We start from the raw sequence: 19,762 nt of genomic DNA on the forward strand, positions 1-19,762 counted from the left end.
AATGAACGTCGATGCCCGATGGTCCCCCCCCCCCCCCCCCCCTTTTTTTTTTTTTAATATATGATTCATTTCATAGACTTTCCCCCTAAAAAGTGGCTAATTGGATAGATTAGATGATGGATGAACTGATCAATTAGAAAAGTAGTAGATTCCCGAAATAACAGGCTGATACACATAAAGGAAGCATCGTTAGTTACACTAAACTAGATTCTCGGCGCCTCTTCGTTGGGTACACGTGTTAAACAAACCAGCTTTAATATCACACAACAATGTCACGATAAATGACATTTTCTTGATTTTTTTCTGATTTTCCCAGGAATAAGCCGCGTAGTCCAACGTCATCGTACCGCGACTTACTTTCTACGTCACCACACGGCGACCTGAGTTTGTAAACATTCAGTTCGTGGGAAAAGCCATGGACGATCTTGTAAAGGTAAACAATTTATTTATACATGATAAAGTCGCATCTCTGCTTTTGCAAACTATGGTGGGAGGATATGTAACAGGTCACGTGTTTGTCATTAGCCAGCTGCCCTCACAGATCCTTCTGTCGGTGCTACCCGCCAACGTTGTGTTGCTTCCTGACTGTTTCGCTGGTTACAGTCAGGGATTAAGCCCAAATTAGTCAAAACAGATCAGTCAACACGAAGAAATCAACGCAAAAGTGCATGCCTGCATGAAATTCGCAACAGGGTCGATGCACACCTGTTACCGTAGCCAAAATATCTGACTTTACTCACTATTTCATCCATCCTCATTTGAAGACTTCCTAAAAGTGACCCAAAATACACACACACACACACACACACACACACACACACACACACACACACACACACACACACACACACACACACACAAAAGTATATTGTTGTACAGGTGCTACAGTTGTTTCTACATTGCGGATGTTCCGGCGTTGTGTCAAAACGTGATTGCCTATGTTTCGCTGTGTATTTTTTGTCTAATATCTTTGCTTATTTTGATAAATAACCTGATGTCAACCGGGATTCTTAAGGGGTTATATATTAAAGAAAGATGTATCTACTTTTTGGCCACTTCAAATATCTTTATAGTGCTATTATGTTATATTTGTTGCAATTTCTGCTGCCCTCTTGGCCAGATCTCACTTGAAAAACACATTTTTAATGTCAATGAGACTTTTTACCCGGATAAATACAGGATATATAATATTCAGTTTTCCAAAAATTGATTGCAGGTTCTACATTGTGACAGGAATGTTTTTTTTTTCTGTCCCAAAATGACTTGATATCATTCACGAGTGATATGTTTGAGTTATTTGAAGTCATTTACAACAGTTCAAATAGCAGAAATCGTTTTTTGGCAGGCCATCACTTTTTGGCACAGTCAGATTTGACCTGGATCTATTGAGGTGAATTTTAGATCCAGCTTCCTGCAGAGACATGTACCTGCTGGTCTTTGAAGGATTATGGGATAATCTCCAAACAGCGTAATAGTAAAACAGCATAGGAGGGATCAAATATGATGCACATAAGGAACAGAGGTCATACAGAGGTCAGAGGGTGCCTTGACACTGACACAGTGGTGGAGCGGTTAGCGCTGTCCTCAGAGCAAGAAGGTTCCTGGTTCAAATCCTAGCTGGGGACTTTCTGTGTGGAGTTTGCATTTCCTTCAGGCACTCTGGCTTGCAGTCCAAAGACATGCATGTTAGATTAATTCATTAGTTTAAATTTTCCATGGATATGAGGATGATAAAGTGCTGTATGAATGTACATTAAAAAGTGACTTGTAGTTAGAAGCTAATTAAGTGGTCACTATGACTAGAAAAGAGTCGGTGGTTGTGCTTTGTACCCACAATGTAAGAAAATAATCTAACAGTAAACAAATTAGAATACTTTTATTCTCAGCCAACTGAGAGTAAAACAGATACCAAAAGAGGGGTTGGAGGGATTATAAAGGCACCTGAGCTGCCATTTCAGCGAGTGTGGAAAACACATCCAAGTCCCACACATACACGGTTTCCTACCACTGCTTTGAATGCATGGACTAGTTTGCAGCAAGCATGTTTTGTGTTCTAAGAGTTAATTATTATGGTTATAATAAATCCCAACAGTTCTAGAAGCCATTTTCACTTCCAATAAAATATCATAAAATCATTATGACTGTTGTAGACACTTATTATGAGGGAATGCTTAGCCTGGATCAAAACTGACCATACTATGAATGCAAAATATATAACCTTTCTATGGTAATTACTGTGCAGTAGGTGTTAATGCATAATTTCATGTTTAGTCTGTGGTTGGTCATTACCTGACACGTTTGGAGAGGAGACTGCTGAGACTGCTGTCACACATTGCAATACATGTCTCAGTGAGGATGTACAGTATATGCACATCTATCTATCTATCTATCTATCTATCTATCTATCTATCTATCTATCTATCTATCTATCTATCTATCTATCTATCTATCTATCAAGATAGATAGAGTAAAATGTGTCTATCGAGATAGATAAAATAAAATGTCTATCTAATGTCTAATGTCTAATGTCTATCTAATATGCCCCATTTTGCAAGCAGGTGTGTGGGTAGGTGCCACATCGGGCCATCAGATATGATTCACAAATGACTTCCTGTGTTTCCTCAGGTTCATGGGGGCGGCGGTTATGACTCTGACTTCAGTGATGAAGATGGACAGGGAGAGTCCTCAGAGAGAGGCCTTAAAAGGTAAAATGAAGACGGGATCACCAGTGCAGATGTATTGATCTTTACAGATGGTGATATGAATAAACACAAATGCTTTTAATAGACTTTTTTTGCCGTTAGCTTACATTTAGACTGGTGTGGATAGACGTCTTCATCCGCCACCATAAGCTTTCTGTTTTTATTTGCACCTTTTACAGGAAACGTGAGGAGGAAATCTTACAGAAGCCGTTCCAGAAAGGTCGGCACTCCAAGGTGGCTCACCGCAGCTTGCACTCGAGTGAAGTGGACAGGTACTGTGGCAGTGGTAGTGACTAATGGCATGTCTAAGAACTGCTAATGGTTTTTAGTTCCGCGCATTTGAATGTTAATGTCAGTTCTTACAGTCCAATTGGATTAAATGCTCTCGGTGCATCACTTTTTCACTGCAAACCACATTTACATTTCTGCATTTCTAAGTTACTATTATTATTTGTACTCCTGAATATTCAATGTCATGCACCATTTATTTATTTAGTCTTTTAGATAAAAATGCATCCTGTGTTTTTTAAAATTATTTATTTATCTATTTTCCAGAGAAGAAGCACAGAACAGAAGAGCTCACCTGATATCGATGAATGCTGTATCCTTTCTTAATTAACCTTAATTTCTTTTTTGGTGAGTCATGAAGAGACTGATAAAACATAATTTTTAATATATTAAAATGGAAGATGGTGGGCCATTTTAGGTTGTGTTAGCATTTGCAAAACTTAACATTCAACAACTAAATGACCTTAAGCAGATGTCTCCAGTTCGAGCGGCACAAGAAGTTTGTCGGTGACTACATACTGTACTATGGAGGACAGATGGCTGACTTCAAGCGCTCAGCGTGAGTATTCTTGCTCCCATTCGACTCTGGGAATCAGTCAGCTGCTGTCACTCTAGGCAAAATAATGACAATATGTCCATACACCATTTTGATCCAGTTAATCATTTCATTTAAATTTATATCAGTAGGAATTGTTTTTCAGTTTGTGCATGCTCATAAACTTTGTCATTTAACATTTATTCCCCTTAGAGGCAAGGACAAAACAGACCTAGATGTGCTGCGTGAAAATCATCGCTTTCTCTGGAGGGATGAGGACGAGGAGGACATGACATGGTGATCAACGTAGTGCTACCTTCTCTCCCAGGCGGCTTTAATAATAAATTTGCTTTTACTTATTCTGTTCTCTTCTGAAAAGTATGCATCTTAGAATGCTGAAAACAACAGTACTATGAGCCTTTTGACAGTTAATGATGTGAAGTTTGCACTGATTTTTCTTCATCACTTTCTGTTCCAGGGAAAAAGAGTTGGCCAAGAAGTATTATGATAAGCTGTTTAAAGAATACTGCATAGCCGACCTCAGCAGATACAAGGAAAACAAGGTGAGCGAAATGGAAATATAATTCATTTTTCTTACTGATTTTTAAACAGTTATACAGCAGCAGAAGGTGTGCTATACAGATATAAAGATAACATTACAATGCCTGTAGACGCCTCAGCAAACAGCACTGCCATGACCTGCTCCAATATTCAAAAAGATTACACTAATTGGCCATGCAGTGTTGCCATGTGTAAAGGTTAATATTTCCTTCCTCACATTAATCTCCATAAAAGTGGGCCCATTTTAGACAAAAGTTGGGGGGGGGGGGGGGGGGGGGGGGGGGTTGTTTTGGCACTCTGTCTCTATAGTGATCACTGACCCTTTTTGGACTGAGGCCAAGCTTTAAAATTGATGAAAGGCAACACACATGCTTCTGTATTTGTGCTGATGAGTTTTCTGTACCCAGATCTCTTTTACGCTTACACCTCCGACAGGCACACGATACAGAACGGCCAGAATGATCTATATTTATTGGAAGCACTGGAGGTAAATTTAAAAAATTCAATTTAAAAAGTCCAAGTCTATAAATACTAAACAAGTCATGCACCTGATTAGTTCGCTAATTATTCTGATACGCCTACGATTAAAGATACAAATGGCGAGCTGCAGTATGTCGGGTCAAAAGGACACATTAGCTTGTTAATGTGTTGACATTAACAAGCTAATGTAATAAACATAAACATAAATATCATTAAAAATTCAATTCTTTCTGCTTTTGAAAGCTAATAAGCTTGTATAAGCAACTTTCATGTATATGACTTTGCTCATTTATATGACTCTTTTTAAATCTGTGCCCAACAGTTTGGATTTCGATGGCGGACAGAGAAGGAAGTTGTTTCTGGCAAAGGTATGACATACCCCTGTTACATGCTTGTATGTTTCTTCTAATGTTGCTGAATCAACCACTTTGTATGAGAACATTTATATTCTGTAGTGACCTTAATTACAGTACGACATTGTGAGAGTGGGGAGCAGGTGGAGGTATGCTCTGGAGAGAAGAGGAATCAGAGTCAGTAGAAGCAAAACAGAGTAACTTAGTGTGAATGAGAGGGAAACTGCAAGGCGTAGAGGTAGTGAAGGTGGATGAATTTAAATACTCCAAAGCAACGGAAAGCACACAAGAGAGGTGAAGCAGAAGAAGTGGGTGGAGATGAGTGACAGTGGTGATTTGTAATGGAAGGATAGCAGCAAGAGTGAAAGAGAAGGTTTACAGGATGGTAATGAGACCTGCTATGATGTATGGTTTGGAGACGGTGGCACTGACATAAAGACAGGAGGCTGAGCTGGAGGTGACAGAGCTGAAGATGTTAAGATGTTCATTGGGACTGACCAGAATGGACAGGATTAGAAATGAGCACATCAGAGGGAGCGGTTTGGAGATAAAGTTGGAGAGGCAAGGCTGAGATGGATTGGACACGTGAGGAGGAGGGATAATGGAGGGATAATAATGGATATATTGGACAAAGAATGTTGAAGATGGAGCTGCTAGGCAGGAGGAAAAGAGGAGTACCTCAGAGAAGATTCATGGATGTAGTGAAGGAGGACATGCAGAGGGCTGGGAGTGACAGAAGAGGATGCTAGAGAGGGTGAGATGGAGGCGACCCCGAAAAGGGAGCAGCTGAAAGAAGAAGTGAGCCTAAATTACAGTAACTCTGAAAGCATACTTCTTGAGTAAAGAGTTGCCTTTTACACACTGATCATACTAATTTATTCTAGAGGATGGTTCCAGATTCTTATTATATAATATTCTATCTAGTGTGTTAATACTGCTGACAGGTGAAAAAAAACAAAAACATATGGTCCAGGTTCAGAAAGGGATTGGAAAACAGGATATTTTGATTTCTGTTTGTGCAGTGGCATTCTAAAGCCACATATTGGTGAACTTCTGACATTGCACAGCATGACGATCTCTATAGAATTAATAAGTAGTATTATAAACGTGACTCGAGTTTCTCACCCACACTTCACAACCTTCTCCACTAGATGGAGACAGAGATAAAGACAATTTGCACAGGAGTCCATTGCCTATGATTGGCGCTTCCCCTCAGGAGTCTCTCCTCATGCCAGGCTATTTTTTAAAAAAAATATGCCTGCTGCAATTTAGTTTGACTTAATGGCTTTCCAGAATGGCATCATAAATCTAAAACTATTTGACCTTTCATGTGAATTTTCTTTTTGTGCTTGCTTGTGGCTGGAGCCATGGATTAATCCGTCCATTGATACCTAACATTGTAGTTTCCTGTTGCCACTGGACTACCTTGAAAGTTTGGCAGAGCTTCCATGATTACGGTTACTATTATTGCTCTGGATTAGTACAACACCTCTCTGTCTGCTGCTCCCTTTGTGTGACAGTGATATTTATAAGTTTACCTGGAAGGACAATATCTGCTGCTCAGCAAGGGTAGCCTGCCTTGACAGCTCATTAATAAACTGCATGCTTCACATGCATACATAATCACACAGACACACACACACACACACAGAGTCATTTAACATTTAAATTATTATTATAATTATGTTTATACCAGTACAACCTCACAAACACACAAACAGTGTATCTGGGAAAGCTGACTAAGCCAATATGCTGTTCTGGATTAAGAAACTGTAATCTTGCACTCTGACAGTTCAACCCATGTAGCAGTACTCTACAGGAAGTGGGATTAGATTAGGGCGGAGGCATTTCACTTCAGCTGCCCCGGCTGTGATTTGTGTACATTAATAATTACTAGAGTCATATTCCTTAAGTACTGTTTAGAGCATGGGACTTTAAACCCACTCCAGTGAAATCGATACTAAATTAATTCTGTAAGTTGGACCTGATGCCTCCATTCAACTGTGAAGAATACACTAGTGCAAGTCTTTGTCATGGATTGAGTATAACATGAGTTTGATTTGATTTGCAAGCTGATATAGAGCATCATCAATCACAGACACTTGAATCTTGCCAGCAATCTGTTGGCGAGTCATCAACATGAAAGTTTTTGATTTATTGTTCAATTACCAGCAGTTCCACTTGGTCTACATGTTGCTAGTCCAAGCTGATGTGTAGTACTGCTCAGATGCTTACAAACTTTCCATCAATTAAACTGATCTTGTACCACCTCATATGTGCCATTTTACTTTTGCTCTGGCATGAATACCTTTTTTTTTGGAAGCCATCTCCTTATCATTCCTGCTTTCTGTGCACTTCAGATCATTCTGGTGGATAATGCTGACTAGTCTCCGTCCAATAAGGTTGGATCACAAAGAACACTGACCTTTCTTTTCATTGCCGTAGTGTTATATTGGATCAAGGAGTGCACGGTACCAAAAGGTTTCATTCTCTCTTCTGTTTGGGGGGGATCACAGGTTATCCTCCCACTGGAGTCTTGCTGCAGATTTTTTGAAGAATGAAATGTACTTCTGGTTCTTGCTGATAACTTTTTTTTTTCTCATCTCGGTGCCTTTATACTTCTGAAAGTTCTACATGAATTCCTGTAGATGGATATGAGAGAAAGCTAGAAATACCTCTTATTAACAGATCTTAAAGATACCTTGCAGAGGTTTTTTTTTTTTTTTTCAAACCAAAGTTATAATTTATGTTTGTATAGTTAGTTTTGTTTCTGCCCGTAGTAGAATAGTATGACACCAAGTTCCTTCTGGAGTTAAACTCACTTGCAGACACAACAAATTGGAGGGCACGTGGACATCTACACTGAGGTTCGTGTTCACCCTCTGACTATGAAATATACACGACTTGGAATCCAGTTGACATGTAGATCGTTTCTGTCATATGGACAGTTTTACAATGGTGACATATTGATATTAAACATGGCCAAAGTTTCAAATAATGAGGTCAGACTGCAACGAGCACTTGCTCTGGTTCCTTTTTTTGTTTGTTTGTTTTTGCTTTGTTTTGTACTCTTGGCTGTAAGCGCGTGTCGCAGACGAGTTGTTCTCATTGGCACAGATTGGCTCCAGCTGATTATTTACAAACCTCCACCAATCTGTCTGAGAGTGATTGCACTCAAACTGAGTCAAACCGGGATTGGTTGGAGACAGGTTGCCTCCCAACAGGCGACTTGTACGGCTGCTTTACGTTTGAAAGCATTAGAACACCCTGAACCTGTGAATTAAGGGTGTTGTACCTTCAACCTCTCGGCAATCAGTGGGTCAGTGATGCCTAGATCACCCGATTAAAAATTTCCCATAATTGGGTCAGCGCCATAGGTCAGAGGTTGAGTTTTTCTCAGAATCTCGTGAATGCGATAACTTGAGAAAAATGTGAGGTATGATGTTCAGATTCACATCATAGATACATCTACTAAAAAAATCTTGGATGAGTTTGAATCTTGGTGGAATTAAGGGCTGAATCTCGGTGATTCAGTGTTTGGAGAGTGACATACTTGTGAGACGGACAACTTCAGCTACGTTCTACCTATCTAACCATTTGATCCTGCCTCTGCTCCATCTTAGGGTTTTTTTGGGGGGGGGGGCGTCAGGCTTATATAATGCATTTACTCCACCCTTAAATGAGGAAATTCAAATAATGTTATATCCTATTACATCCTGGCAGTTTGCTTTCAATTTCTATTTAAATAAAATGAAAGTGACAAGCCAATTTAAGGGGTAAGATCGTTTCTGTTGCTTTAAATGATTGCTTTAGCTCGGCCTGTGTTCTAGGCAGGCTTTGCACGTACTAAGTATATCCTGCTGGGCTCTCATTTGCCAGACAAAATACATCAGCTCCAGAGAAGTAACTGAGTGTATTTTAAGTGTGAGAAGTGGAAGCTCATTATCCAACAGTGCTCAAAGCTTTCAGAGTTACCCAGTCTAACAGCGGACGGTGGTAGTGTCTCCGTTCCTATTGTTTCAGTGTGTGAGTGTCAGAGTGCACCTTACAAATGTCAAAATCTGAATATTTCTCTGTGGTTTGCAGGGGCACTGATGGTGGTTTGTAATGCTGTTTAGTCTAAGCACTGAACCCAAGGTCATTGTGGATGACAGACTAAATCTGATCAAGAGTCAGAGGTGGTCAGAAAAGCATTCATCTGATTCCTAGTTATATTTCTAATATTTGAAAAGTCTGCCTGAGGGAACCATATATTTTCTACAGGCTGCACTTTTATTGAAGGTGTTCAACTCTAAGGATAGGCAGGGTTAGAGTACAAATATTTGGCTGGAAAAACAACCTTGAATGCAGACAATGCAGGCCTGCCCTCACCTAGGAAGGATCCAGGAGGCATCCTAGTCAGATGCCCAAACCACCTCAACTGGCTCCTTTCAGTATGGAAGAGTAGCGGCTTTTCTCCAAGCCGTCCCCGAATGACTGAGCTGCTTACCCTATCTCTAAGGAGAGCTCAGCCACCCTTCAAAGGAAACCCATTTCTGCCACTTGTATCCATGATCTCTGGTCACTGCCCAGAGGTTGCAACCAAAGATGAGGGTATGAACATAGATGAATCAGTAAATCGACAGCTTCGCTTTCACACTCAGCTCCCTCTTTACCACAACAGACCGGCACAGCACCTACATCACTGCCGACACCACACTAATCCATCTGCCCATCACCCACTCCACACTCCCCTCACTTGTGAACAAGACCTCAAGCTACTTAAACTCTTCCACTTGGGGCAGAAACTCATCCCAGACAAGGAGCGGGCACTCCACCCTTTTCCAGCTGAGAGCAATGACTTCAAACTTGGCGGTGCTTATTCTCATTCCCGCTGCTTCACGGTTGGCCTCGAGCTGCTCCAGCGTGAGCTCCAGGCCACTGCCTGATGAAGCCAACAGAACCACATAATCTGCAAAGAACAAAGGTGAGATCCTGAGGCCACCAAAGCACAGATCCTCCACAACCTGGCTACGCCTAAAAAAATCTGTCCATAGAAAAACAGAATCTCTTCATCTTATTAATTAAAAACAAAACAAAGTACAAGCATTGTTATTTTATGGCAACTCTGTGCTAGACTATTAATTAACTGTGTTCGGTGACTTCACTTAGCTGGTTGCCTGCCAAGTCCTTATAAGAAGAGCAATAAATGTCATAAATGTCCTTGTTTGTGCTTGATTGCGTCTTGTAAATTGTTTCTCATAACAGTGGTCTTTGGCCAAAGTGCTTTTCTAGCTGCAGGGTTTTTATTTATTTATTTATTTATTTTTTATTGCAGCATCGCCAGTGACCACTGGGACAAATTAGCAGCACGAATAAGGTGCGGGACTGTATTCAGCTCTCTTAATATGTGTTTCAGACAGTGCTAATCTAAGTTAATTGGCTTCCTTGTTGTAGCGTCACATGAAAGTGGATTGGATTTTTTTTTTTCTAACTCAGCATGACATGTCTGGTCTAATAGCAATCCCTTTGACAGAAGTGGGGAAAAAAAAGACATATGTGTCATTTCACAGTATTGTGTGGACTTTTGGCAGTTATCCAAGAGTGACTAAAAAGTGAATGCACGCTGGCTCAGGTCGCTCCCTTTGACATCATCCAGTCACTGTTAATCGTGCAACCATCTGTCCTGTGGTAGTTATCCATCTTGATCTCGGGCTTCTGGCTGGTGGCATTATCAACCAATGACGTAGGAGGAAAGGAGTTTCCTCTCCTAACAGGATTTACTCGGCCGACCTGATGTCAGCTTTTTTTCACGGGGGCACGTGAGGCTCACCTGATGTGTGAAAATACCTGGTGCTTGTCAACAAAATTCAGTGGAAATCCTTCTTTTCTTTTATCAGAAAACCAGATACAGCTTCTGTCTATCTATGAGTTTCCCTAAACGCTTATCCCGGTTGACCAGTCCATCATTGTATATAAAACTTGTTTTATAAAGCAGCAACTCTCTTTGTGTCCAAGTTTTTTTTAAATCATTTTTCCAAATACAGTACCAGGGACTTGTTGTTAGGTTTCAAGTGGGAAATTGGGGGAGCCTAGGGACTAAAAACTCAGAAATAAGTGAAAAACTGCTTCCTGGCCTTGATTATATTTAGTTTTTGACATTTATTTGTCAAAAAAAATTGCCAGGGAACAGATTTATATTGACTCCACTCTCCCAGGGTCACAGTTGCGTGTAGCTGGAGGGCTACACACATTCAAACTCTCCATGTTGTAACCTTCGAATAAATCACATCCTTTTATATTTTATACTGAGCTGCTTCTCAAAGGGAGCAAGGGGATTCAGCATGATGTTCAAGGGCGCTCTGGATTTTTTTTTTTTTTATATGCAAAGCACAATTTTTTAGTTATAGATAGATATATTTGAAATTTTGTGTATGTGTGTGTGCAAATGAGAGAGAGCGACAGGCATCATGGGAAGTTTCCCGTGCGATTGTAAATGACGTCACTGATAATGGGGATGACTACAGGATTCTCCCAGGTCTCTGGGTATCTGTCACTAATCATGGTGTTAAGTTGGCGCTGAGATGAGAAGATGGCCCTGACCCAAGTCACACCCATGTAGTTCAAGAAAAGAACAGGGTATGCTGACATTTTCAACATGAGGGGTTCTCCACTGAGAATCTTTGACGTTTTAAGATCTCTTCAATGTAGCTTCTTGTTACAATGTGACAAGTGTATACTGGAAATAAAAAAAGAAACAACTCCCACACACCACATCAGAGCCAGAAGTTGCATTTTTTTCTGTAATGAAGAAGTGGTGCAGCAGCCAGTGAAACATTCAGCCATTCTAATGATGGGGCTCTAGATTGAATATTGGTTCATCTTTTCACTCACTTTGGTCTAGAGTATCTTGGATTACAATAAAATTTAGCTGCTGTTGTCCTTTGAGTAAACTCGGGTAGCCTCATCTGGGCTGTAGCCATTAGTGTCTTTTTTTTTTTTTTTTTTTTTTTTAGCTGACGTCATGGGATCTTAATCTCATAAAGCATGTGAAGAGAAAGTCTGGCCTGTGTCTCAAGTGGCTTGAGGCCATGACACCTGCGTCATCTCACCTGAATGTGTACAGAGTCGTAATCCTTTCCAGGTGAGGGCAGGCATCACTTTCCTCTCATGGAGTTAGGAATTCATGCCAAGACTGGACTTCTCTGAAGCTTTCGCTCCCTCTGCTACAATCTGGAGGAACCCCGGAGACCAGATCAGTGCCACCTTAAGCTCCTCTGGGGATAACAGGCAGCCTGTGCAGTGGCTGCAGGGAGGCCTGAAGGGATGAGACAAGGTGAAGAAAGAGAGATGAGAAGTAGAAAGGGGATAAGGGGGAAGGGGTGTGGAGATAGACTGTGGTGGGTAAAGGAGAGCAGCAGGGTTTGAAGGTTGCCTGACAGAATCTGTTTGGAGATTTTTAGTCTGTTTCTTGCACTCCTGGAATAAATCTTTTTTATTCTTTGCTCTTTATTTCTTTTGCAAATAAAATTTCTTAATACACACAAACATTCATCATAAGCTGTTTTGTGGCTTGTTTGAGCCCTCACCAATTATCAATAAAGAATGCATTTCTTCACTTGTCTGCTGCATGAATTGGTGTTAACAAGAGTTCTAAAAAAAAAAAGGACATGAGTGTAAATTTATGAAATATTTGGATTTGTATAACATGTGCACTGTTTTTTTTTTCCAGGTCAGTTTCAGTGTGGAAACAAACGTTGTGAGAAGGAGGAAGGCCTAAAAAGCTGGGAGGTGAATTTTGCTTACGTGGAGCATGGGGAGAAGAGAAACGCACTGGTCAAACTGAGTAAGAGTAAAAAAAAAAAAGTTCATTTTCTATTCTCATTCTTTGCAAAATGTTTGGCTGTGGCCCAGCGAATGGTCCCTATCTATGACCTTAATCATAATAATCCCCCCTTCAGGTATCATACTGCTGAAAATAATTACAGTAACTGGAGGACCAACCAGTCATAGTGAAGTCAGTTAAGCAGGAAATGAATGACTCTTTTAACAAGCTGGTTTTACAGGTCACATCGCAGTATATTATTTCTCTTCACCAAAAAAAAAATAAATCCCAATTTGTGCTAATTTTTAATGCAATATTTTGACAGTCCCTAATGTTTAAACAGTAATGAAACATGACTTGGCACCCCTGGTGCATGAGCAGGGTATGCTTTACTGGAAAAATGTAATACATAAGGAGGATGTTGCATTGGTTCATGAGCAGTTATAATGAATAATTCTTTTTGTTCTTTAGAGAGTAAAATAGGAGTTTCACTGGGTTCTTTCAGTCTTTCAGGCATATGTGCAGTACTGTTAAACATTACTGTGCAAAAGTCTTAAGCAAACCCCTCTTTATGTTTTGCTACAAAAATTGGAAATAAGTGGAATAAGTGGAAAACTGGAAAATGTATAGTATATAAGACAAAAACAGACTCTGTACAATTCCAATAAGCTTGAAAGTCAATATTTGGTGTGACCACCTTTATTCTTCAACACCTGAACTGTCTTCGGCAGCTCTCTTGTCATTTCTTTAAGTCGTCTTCAGGAATAGTTCTCCAGGCTTCTTGAAGGACATTCAAAGCTTTGGATGTTGTTTTATTCTCTGTCAAGATGATCCCACACTGCTCCAATAATGTTGAGGCTCGAGCTCTGGGGAGGCCAATCCATAACTTGATGATCCTCACCATACTGAAAAATGAAGCTATTGCCAATTGGATGTTTTTCAGATGGTATTGCATGGTGGATCTGATGGTACTTTTGTCCATTAATTATTCCATCAAATGCAATGAACCTCAACTCCAAACCATGACATGGAGCCATCTGTAAAACTCTGCCGTGTTTTACAGATGGCTGTAGACACTCACTGTTGGGGCTGTCTCCTGAGCTACGTACTGCCATTGATTTAAACCAAACATTTCAAATTTGGATTCATCACTCCATCAGACCTGTTGCCACTGATTTTCAGCCCAGTTCTTGTGTAATTTGCAATATCTCAGCCTTTTCTCCCAGTTTTACATGAATCAGCTGAAGGGTCAGATGTATTTCTCAGGTCCTGTGTCAGGTCTTTGCTGGTTTTTGCCTATTTGTCCAGTTTCCTCAAATTTTTTAAGGACACACTACACAGCATGCTCAGATATGCCAGGTTTCAGCTAATAGCTCTTTGGGAATCACCCTGTTGGTGCAAAAATACTGTTTTATGCCTGTCAAACTGTGTTATTTCTAGCATTTTTCATAGATTCACATAAAAGAAATGGAAATAATTTACGTGTTTTTGCGATAGGCTGATTGTAAAAAAATTGCGTAAAAATACAATTTAAAATTGGTTCTTTGCTCAGTCTGTTATGGTTCATCCCTTGAATTAGATGCCTTTTTTATGCACGAATGATTCAGAGGTCCGTGCTAGGTGGTTCAACAAACAAAGAAAACATTCCTCTAAAATGGTCAGGTCCAAGGATTGAACTGAAAATGGGTGAAAAAACAGCCAATGTCCAAAGAAAAACTTTGAAAGAAAGTTAAAATTTAAGGAAATGAAGGGTGGCTCGATACTTTTGACTTTTAAAGACACATCACTGCATATGAATATGTTTCCTCAGCGTACGCTTTGTGGTACTGCAATGGTGTTCGATAGAAGCGTGATTTCGAACCACTAAATACTGCACATCCAGCAGCTGAAACACTTGCCTCCTTTGCATGTTTCATTCCAAAGAAGCTGTTACAAAAAGTGCTAGGACTAACACAAGTCACAGTGAATCTAGTTTTACTGCTACAATAGGCAGGCTGGTTGTGAATATGTCATGTTGTTTCTGTTTTAGGACTTTGCCCTGAATGCTCTTTCAAACTCAACTACCATCACAAGTAAGCCAACTTTCATTTCGCCTTTTACATGGAAATGTAGCTCTGTTTGCCCATGAAGACTGATGTTTGAGAGTACACTTGTCTGCTAAAAGTAGGGCAGGTCACCATGGACAGTCAGCATGCGTTATTTTGTGGCATGCAGAGGTTTAGAATTTAGAATATGATTCATGTCTCTTGTTTGACCTTACCAGAGTATCATGATTTTAATCATAGTTTTTTGAATCAGGAAGCAGCTGTATGTATTATAGTGTATAGCTGCTGATGGATGGCAGTATCCACTGAGATGTGTTAGATTTCTGATACCAAATTAATTAATTATTTGGTTTGTTCCTTTTTAAAGCCTTGGCCACAGTTTAGTCAGTATAAAGGGTTCCACGTAGTGGCGTCTGAAGCGGTGAGTTGGCTGACGGTTTGGTTCAATTTGTGATTCTGTTCAGGAGGAAGGAGGTGAAAGCAAAAACAAAGTCTAAAATGCTGTCGGAGGAGAACCAGAAGCCACCGAAAGAAAAAACAAAGAAGAAAAAGAAATCATCTTCACATTCTAAGAAGCACAAACACAAAAAACACAGAGGTAAAACTCCTCTCCTCTCCTCTCCTCTCCTCTCCTCTCCTCTCCTCTCCTCTCCTCTCCTCTCCTCTCCTCTCCTCTCCTCTCCTCTCCTCTCCTCTCCTCTCCTTTCCTCTCCTCTCCTCTCCTCTCCTCTCCTCTCCTCTCCTCTCCTCTCCTCTCCTTTCCTCTCCTCTCCTCTCCTCTCCTCTCCTCTCCTCTCCTCTCCTCTCCTCTCCTCTCCTCTCCTCTCCTCTCATAAACTTTCCTTTAAGACTGTAATAAGATGGGAAAAAAAATCTTTTGCGACCTTGTTTACATCATGCTCTTGGAAATTATGTAATGACAATTTTTCTTATGTCTTTGACATTTAGGGCTTTTTTTTTTGGTAATAACCTCCATTTTTTTTATCATAAGGGCTCCAAGCATTCAAAATGCTATAATTTGTTCTGTCCTTTTCCCTCACTAAACTGTTTGTGCAACAACCCCCCCACATTAAGCCTGAAGTACTACACCCATAGGTGGTGCAGTCAGTGTGGCAAATCATGCACGTAGTATTTTTTCAAGAGTTCATAAAGGTCAGCAGAGGCCTTAATGAACTCAAATATTTGCAATCTGATGTGAGTCTGATCATGGCCGCTCTGTCTGTTTTTCTATAGATGGCTCCACCTCTTCCAGTAGCTCAGAGGAGTTGCAAAACACGGATAAAGGTAATGTCATGATGTTCTGATGCGCCTAGATGCAGATGCAGAGATGCACATGCCTCAACCTTTCTAGTGAAACTTGGTATTTTGAGATTAAGAAAGGTGACCTGCATGAGCTGGGCAGAGCCAGGGAGAGATGTGTCCCAACTTTTGACTGGTACTGTGTATGTTTGATGAAGGGCTGCTTTAACCCAAATAGCTGCTTTCGTGCCATACGATTCCATACTTTTTTTTTTTTCGAGCTGTTTGAATCTGAGTTCATGATCTCCTTGGTCAGAGCTCTGAGCTGTGACTCTCCTCCAAACTTGTGGAGTGAGAACACCCTGACACTCCCATAAGCCCTGTAGTTAATGCTATAGACCGACAGCAGGTCAGTTTTTTTTTTTTTTTCTCAGCAGGCTTTTTGTCTCCGTACTTCATTACCTTTATTTTTTGCTTTTCCTGGAAGCAGCGTGAAGTGAAGTATGACTTTGCCCCCTTGTCCTGTTCTGTTTGTTCAACCAAGGTCTGGCTGGATAAATGGATTGGTAGGTGGAGGTGTGCGCTCTGAGGTTATGTCACTTAGTTCCGCATGCAAGTCAATACACAAAACTCTTTCCGCATCACACACACAGCAATTATTGAAGGTGGGAGATCATTAAATTCAGGACTCTGGTGTTTCGTGTAATGTATTAGCAATGCTTTCATGGAGGGGGTAGAAATTTTAATATCAGGGAAGCACTTTGTGTCCTAGAAACTTCATATTGATGCCAGGGAAAATGAATGGAAAAATATGCTGCTTTGGCCCAGTATAGCATCACATAATTAGTGGCTTATGCTGATAACATATTTATCTACTACAACCTGCCAAAACTTGTCTCTGAATAAATTTGTGAAGAGAAATAGGCCATGAGCTTGTAGAATAACTCCTAATTCCTTTTTCGCAAGGTTTAGAGTTTGCTTCCTAAACATTAGCCGGTTGACCAAAACTCAGTGACAAATTAAAGGTACAGTCAGTTGTTTGTTTTTTTAAGAGGTTATTTAAGAAAAAAAATTGTACTCATAAATATACATTGATTAGTGTGTAATTATGTCTGCCAACAAATTGATGCATTCTCATAAACTTAGAATTAATCCATTTAAAATACATAGGAGTGGGCGGTGGTTTGTGGAAGCCGCCATGTTGGGATAGGCTGGAGCTTATCCCAGCTGCCATAGTGGGAGAGGAAAGGTACACCCCGGACAGGTTGCCAGTCTGTCGCAGGGCTAACGGGGGGGGGAGTGGAGAATCAGTGCCAAGCACTGTGTCTGTGTAGATTCATCCAGATCAAGGTTTCTTCTTTAATTTGTCGCCTCTCTAACAGAGGTATTTCTGTTCTCTCTATGCAAAATCTGAATTGTGCAGATAAACCCTCTCATTTAAACCAAGTGAGCAAAGGTCTTTCCTGGAAGTGTGACCGACAACTCTCTGAAACTTTCTTACTAGACTCTGAAGCTGGGGACGAGCCAGAGGACCAATCAGAAGGCGACCACTGGCGAGGACCCGCCCCTGCAGTGGAGGAAAAGTCGAGGTGAGGTTAACAGTTAACGTTTATTTTAAATCTCACCCAAAAACTGGAACCGGTTTCTGTCAAGTTCCACCGACCTTTAATGGGATAATGATAGTCATGCTTCTGAGCCATTTCTCTGACTGCAAATGGCTTATTACTCGGAATACCGGCTGTGCAGGTTATGGTTTTATAATCTGTGTAATGAATATTATTGAGACTGATGTTATTTTAATGTAAAAATAAAGCCATGATGGAGAACATAAAGAACTGCCTCTCACAAATCTGACATTCGCACAGACTCCTTTCTACTTTCAGTTAAGCCAGCGATAGTGGGTAGCTTAAGTGCATTTCAGAGGTCCGTTTGCCTTGTTTAATATTTTTCAGTTTTCCTCTTGCTTCTGCCCCTCTCTGTGTATTTGTTTGTGTTCCATATCAATGTTGTCAGCATCATTTTATATTGTACAGAGAACTGACACTGACCAAGTTATGCTGGGGTCCCCCATATGAAGCATCTAACAGTTTGTGTCACTATCATGCATGACAGGAACTAACAATTCTGTGTTCTGCTTGTTGTGTCTCTTCAGGGAGGAGGAGTTTGATGAGTACTTTGAAGACATGTTTCTTTGAATCCGCTGGTATCAGCGGCATCCCTGCTGTGACTACACTTCTCTGTGTCTCACAAAAAGTTAAAGGTGTTCTGCTTGATTCTTGACTGTATGTAGGTTTATTTCACTGTGACTTCCATTACTGCCAATGAAATAAACATCATGTTTACCTGGCCTGTCCCTGTCATCTTCTCTTTTAACTACAGGGCTTATGGGAGCGTCTTTTATGTGATGAAATAAATTGAAAATAGTCTTTTATGGCAGCTTACAAATACAACTTTGGTCCAGACAAAAATAGATTGCTGTTAAAGTTGGTGCAGAAATTTACGATGCTTTGGGATGAACTGTAATTAGGCTACTGTTAAAATCAGGTCAAAATTTAAATGTATAACCACTAATATTCCCATAAGCCTCTGCTGCACTTTGTGTTTAGCACCAACTGAAAAGTGTCAGATGCAAGCATGCTGATAAATAATATGCTACAGATTATACCTGCTATAACAACCATAATATGGTATGTGAAGTCCTGTTTTAAAGCCTCAGTGTTAGCATTATGGCAATAACCATATTGTGTTTTTGGACCTAGAAGTAACCATGTTTGGAAAAGAGAGACAAATACTGTACCTCCTAATTGTTGCTTGGCAGCATATGGATAAAATGCTAGAATGTGACTCACACACTGTGTGTCAAATGATTAAAATTATCATTGCTGTCATGCTATTTTATCAGCTAATGCTATAATATGCAAACTATCTGCTTGTGAACTCCTCCTAAAAGATCAGGAAGTAGGCAGCCAAACTTGGCACACAGCTACAGCTCAGCACCATGAAGGTTCTTATCTATATCAGATAATATGATGTCATCGTGTTGTCAAGAAACCACAAGCTAATGGGGTAAAATGATCAATTTTTAGCATTTGTGCACCTTGTAAAAACATGTATCATTTTAATTTCACCACAATAATTGATATCCAAAGAAACTGAATATTATTATGTGTTACAATACTATCGTTAGTCTGTTGCCTGATAGCCACCTAGTAACAGGCTAAAATGACATTTATATAGTAGAACAGGACCTGAGCATTGCAGGGGACCTAAAATATGGCCTAATTTTGATATAATTAGTCCCATTTTTTTATCTTTACCCTAGTCAGAGTATCAATAGAGCCCAAAACATTTTTGAACCAGGTTGTAAATATTCTTTTTAATGCTCATTTTAACATGGGAGTCTATGGAGATTGATTTCCTTTTGCAGCCAGCCTAGAGGAAATGCATATTCTTCTACTTCCATGTTGGCTTCATTTTTCACCTCTGGACCTTGCCCCTTGCTTATAATGCATAACTTTAAGCCGTAATTCAATAACCCCCCCCCCCCCCCCCAATTTGTTACTAAACCTGCATATATGTTGTACATAAGAGTCAAACCTTCTCTTACGAAAAGGATTATAGCTTGAACTGTTCTTCTGGCCAAGGGCAGAAAAAGGGAACTACAAATTGCTGGGGATTGAAGACCTTGGCATAAATAAAGACAATTACCACAAACTGCTCTGTCTGCCTTGTTTTCACTTTCTGCTTTCTTGGGA

The 19,762-nt window shown here is 40.2% G+C and overlaps 1 protein-coding gene across 2 annotated transcripts; it reads left to right on the forward strand.

Moving 5' to 3' along the window:
* Positions 1-358: 358 nt before the first annotated feature.
* Positions 359-18,348, forward strand: fra10ac1 (FRA10A associated CGG repeat 1). Of its 2 annotated transcripts, none has more exons than XR_004021481.1 (14): positions 359-433; positions 2,626-2,705; positions 2,882-2,974; positions 3,258-3,303; positions 3,473-3,549; positions 3,739-3,822; positions 4,004-4,088; positions 4,889-4,934; positions 12,631-12,744; positions 14,753-14,795; positions 15,233-15,366; positions 16,002-17,391; positions 17,512-17,596; positions 18,160-18,211. XR_004021481.1 is itself a non-coding variant. In XM_030755197.1 (14 exons), exons 1-14 carry the CDS (start codon positions 416-418, stop codon positions 18,200-18,202), a joined length of 999 nt encoding a protein of 332 aa, XP_030611057.1. In that variant the 5' UTR covers positions 359-415; the 3' UTR covers positions 18,203-18,348. The 2 variants fall into 2 exon arrangements, 1 of the variants encoding a protein (XP_030611057.1); XM_030755197.1 differs by having other exon boundaries at positions 16,002-16,052; positions 18,160-18,348.
* The last annotated feature ends 1,414 nt before the right edge of the window (positions 18,349-19,762 follow it).

The sequence above is a fragment of the Archocentrus centrarchus genome, chromosome 19 (genome assembly GCF_007364275.1).
Source record: "Archocentrus centrarchus isolate MPI-CPG fArcCen1 chromosome 19, fArcCen1, whole genome shotgun sequence".
Lineage (NCBI taxonomy): Eukaryota > Metazoa > Chordata > Actinopteri > Cichliformes > Cichlidae > Archocentrus > Archocentrus centrarchus.

What these genes read in the sequence shown, in the direction of transcription:
- fra10ac1 (XM_030755197.1), top strand. An exon ending in GACGAGGAGGACATGACATG is followed by an intron (nt 3,823 to 4,003) that starts GTGATCAACGTA and finishes TTTCTGTTCCAG; the next exon opens with GGAAAAAGAGTTGGCCAAGA. An exon ending in AAACTCAACTACCATCACAA is followed by an intron (nt 14,796 to 15,232) that starts GTAAGCCAACTT and finishes GATTCTGTTCAG; the next exon opens with GAGGAAGGAGGTGAAAGCAA.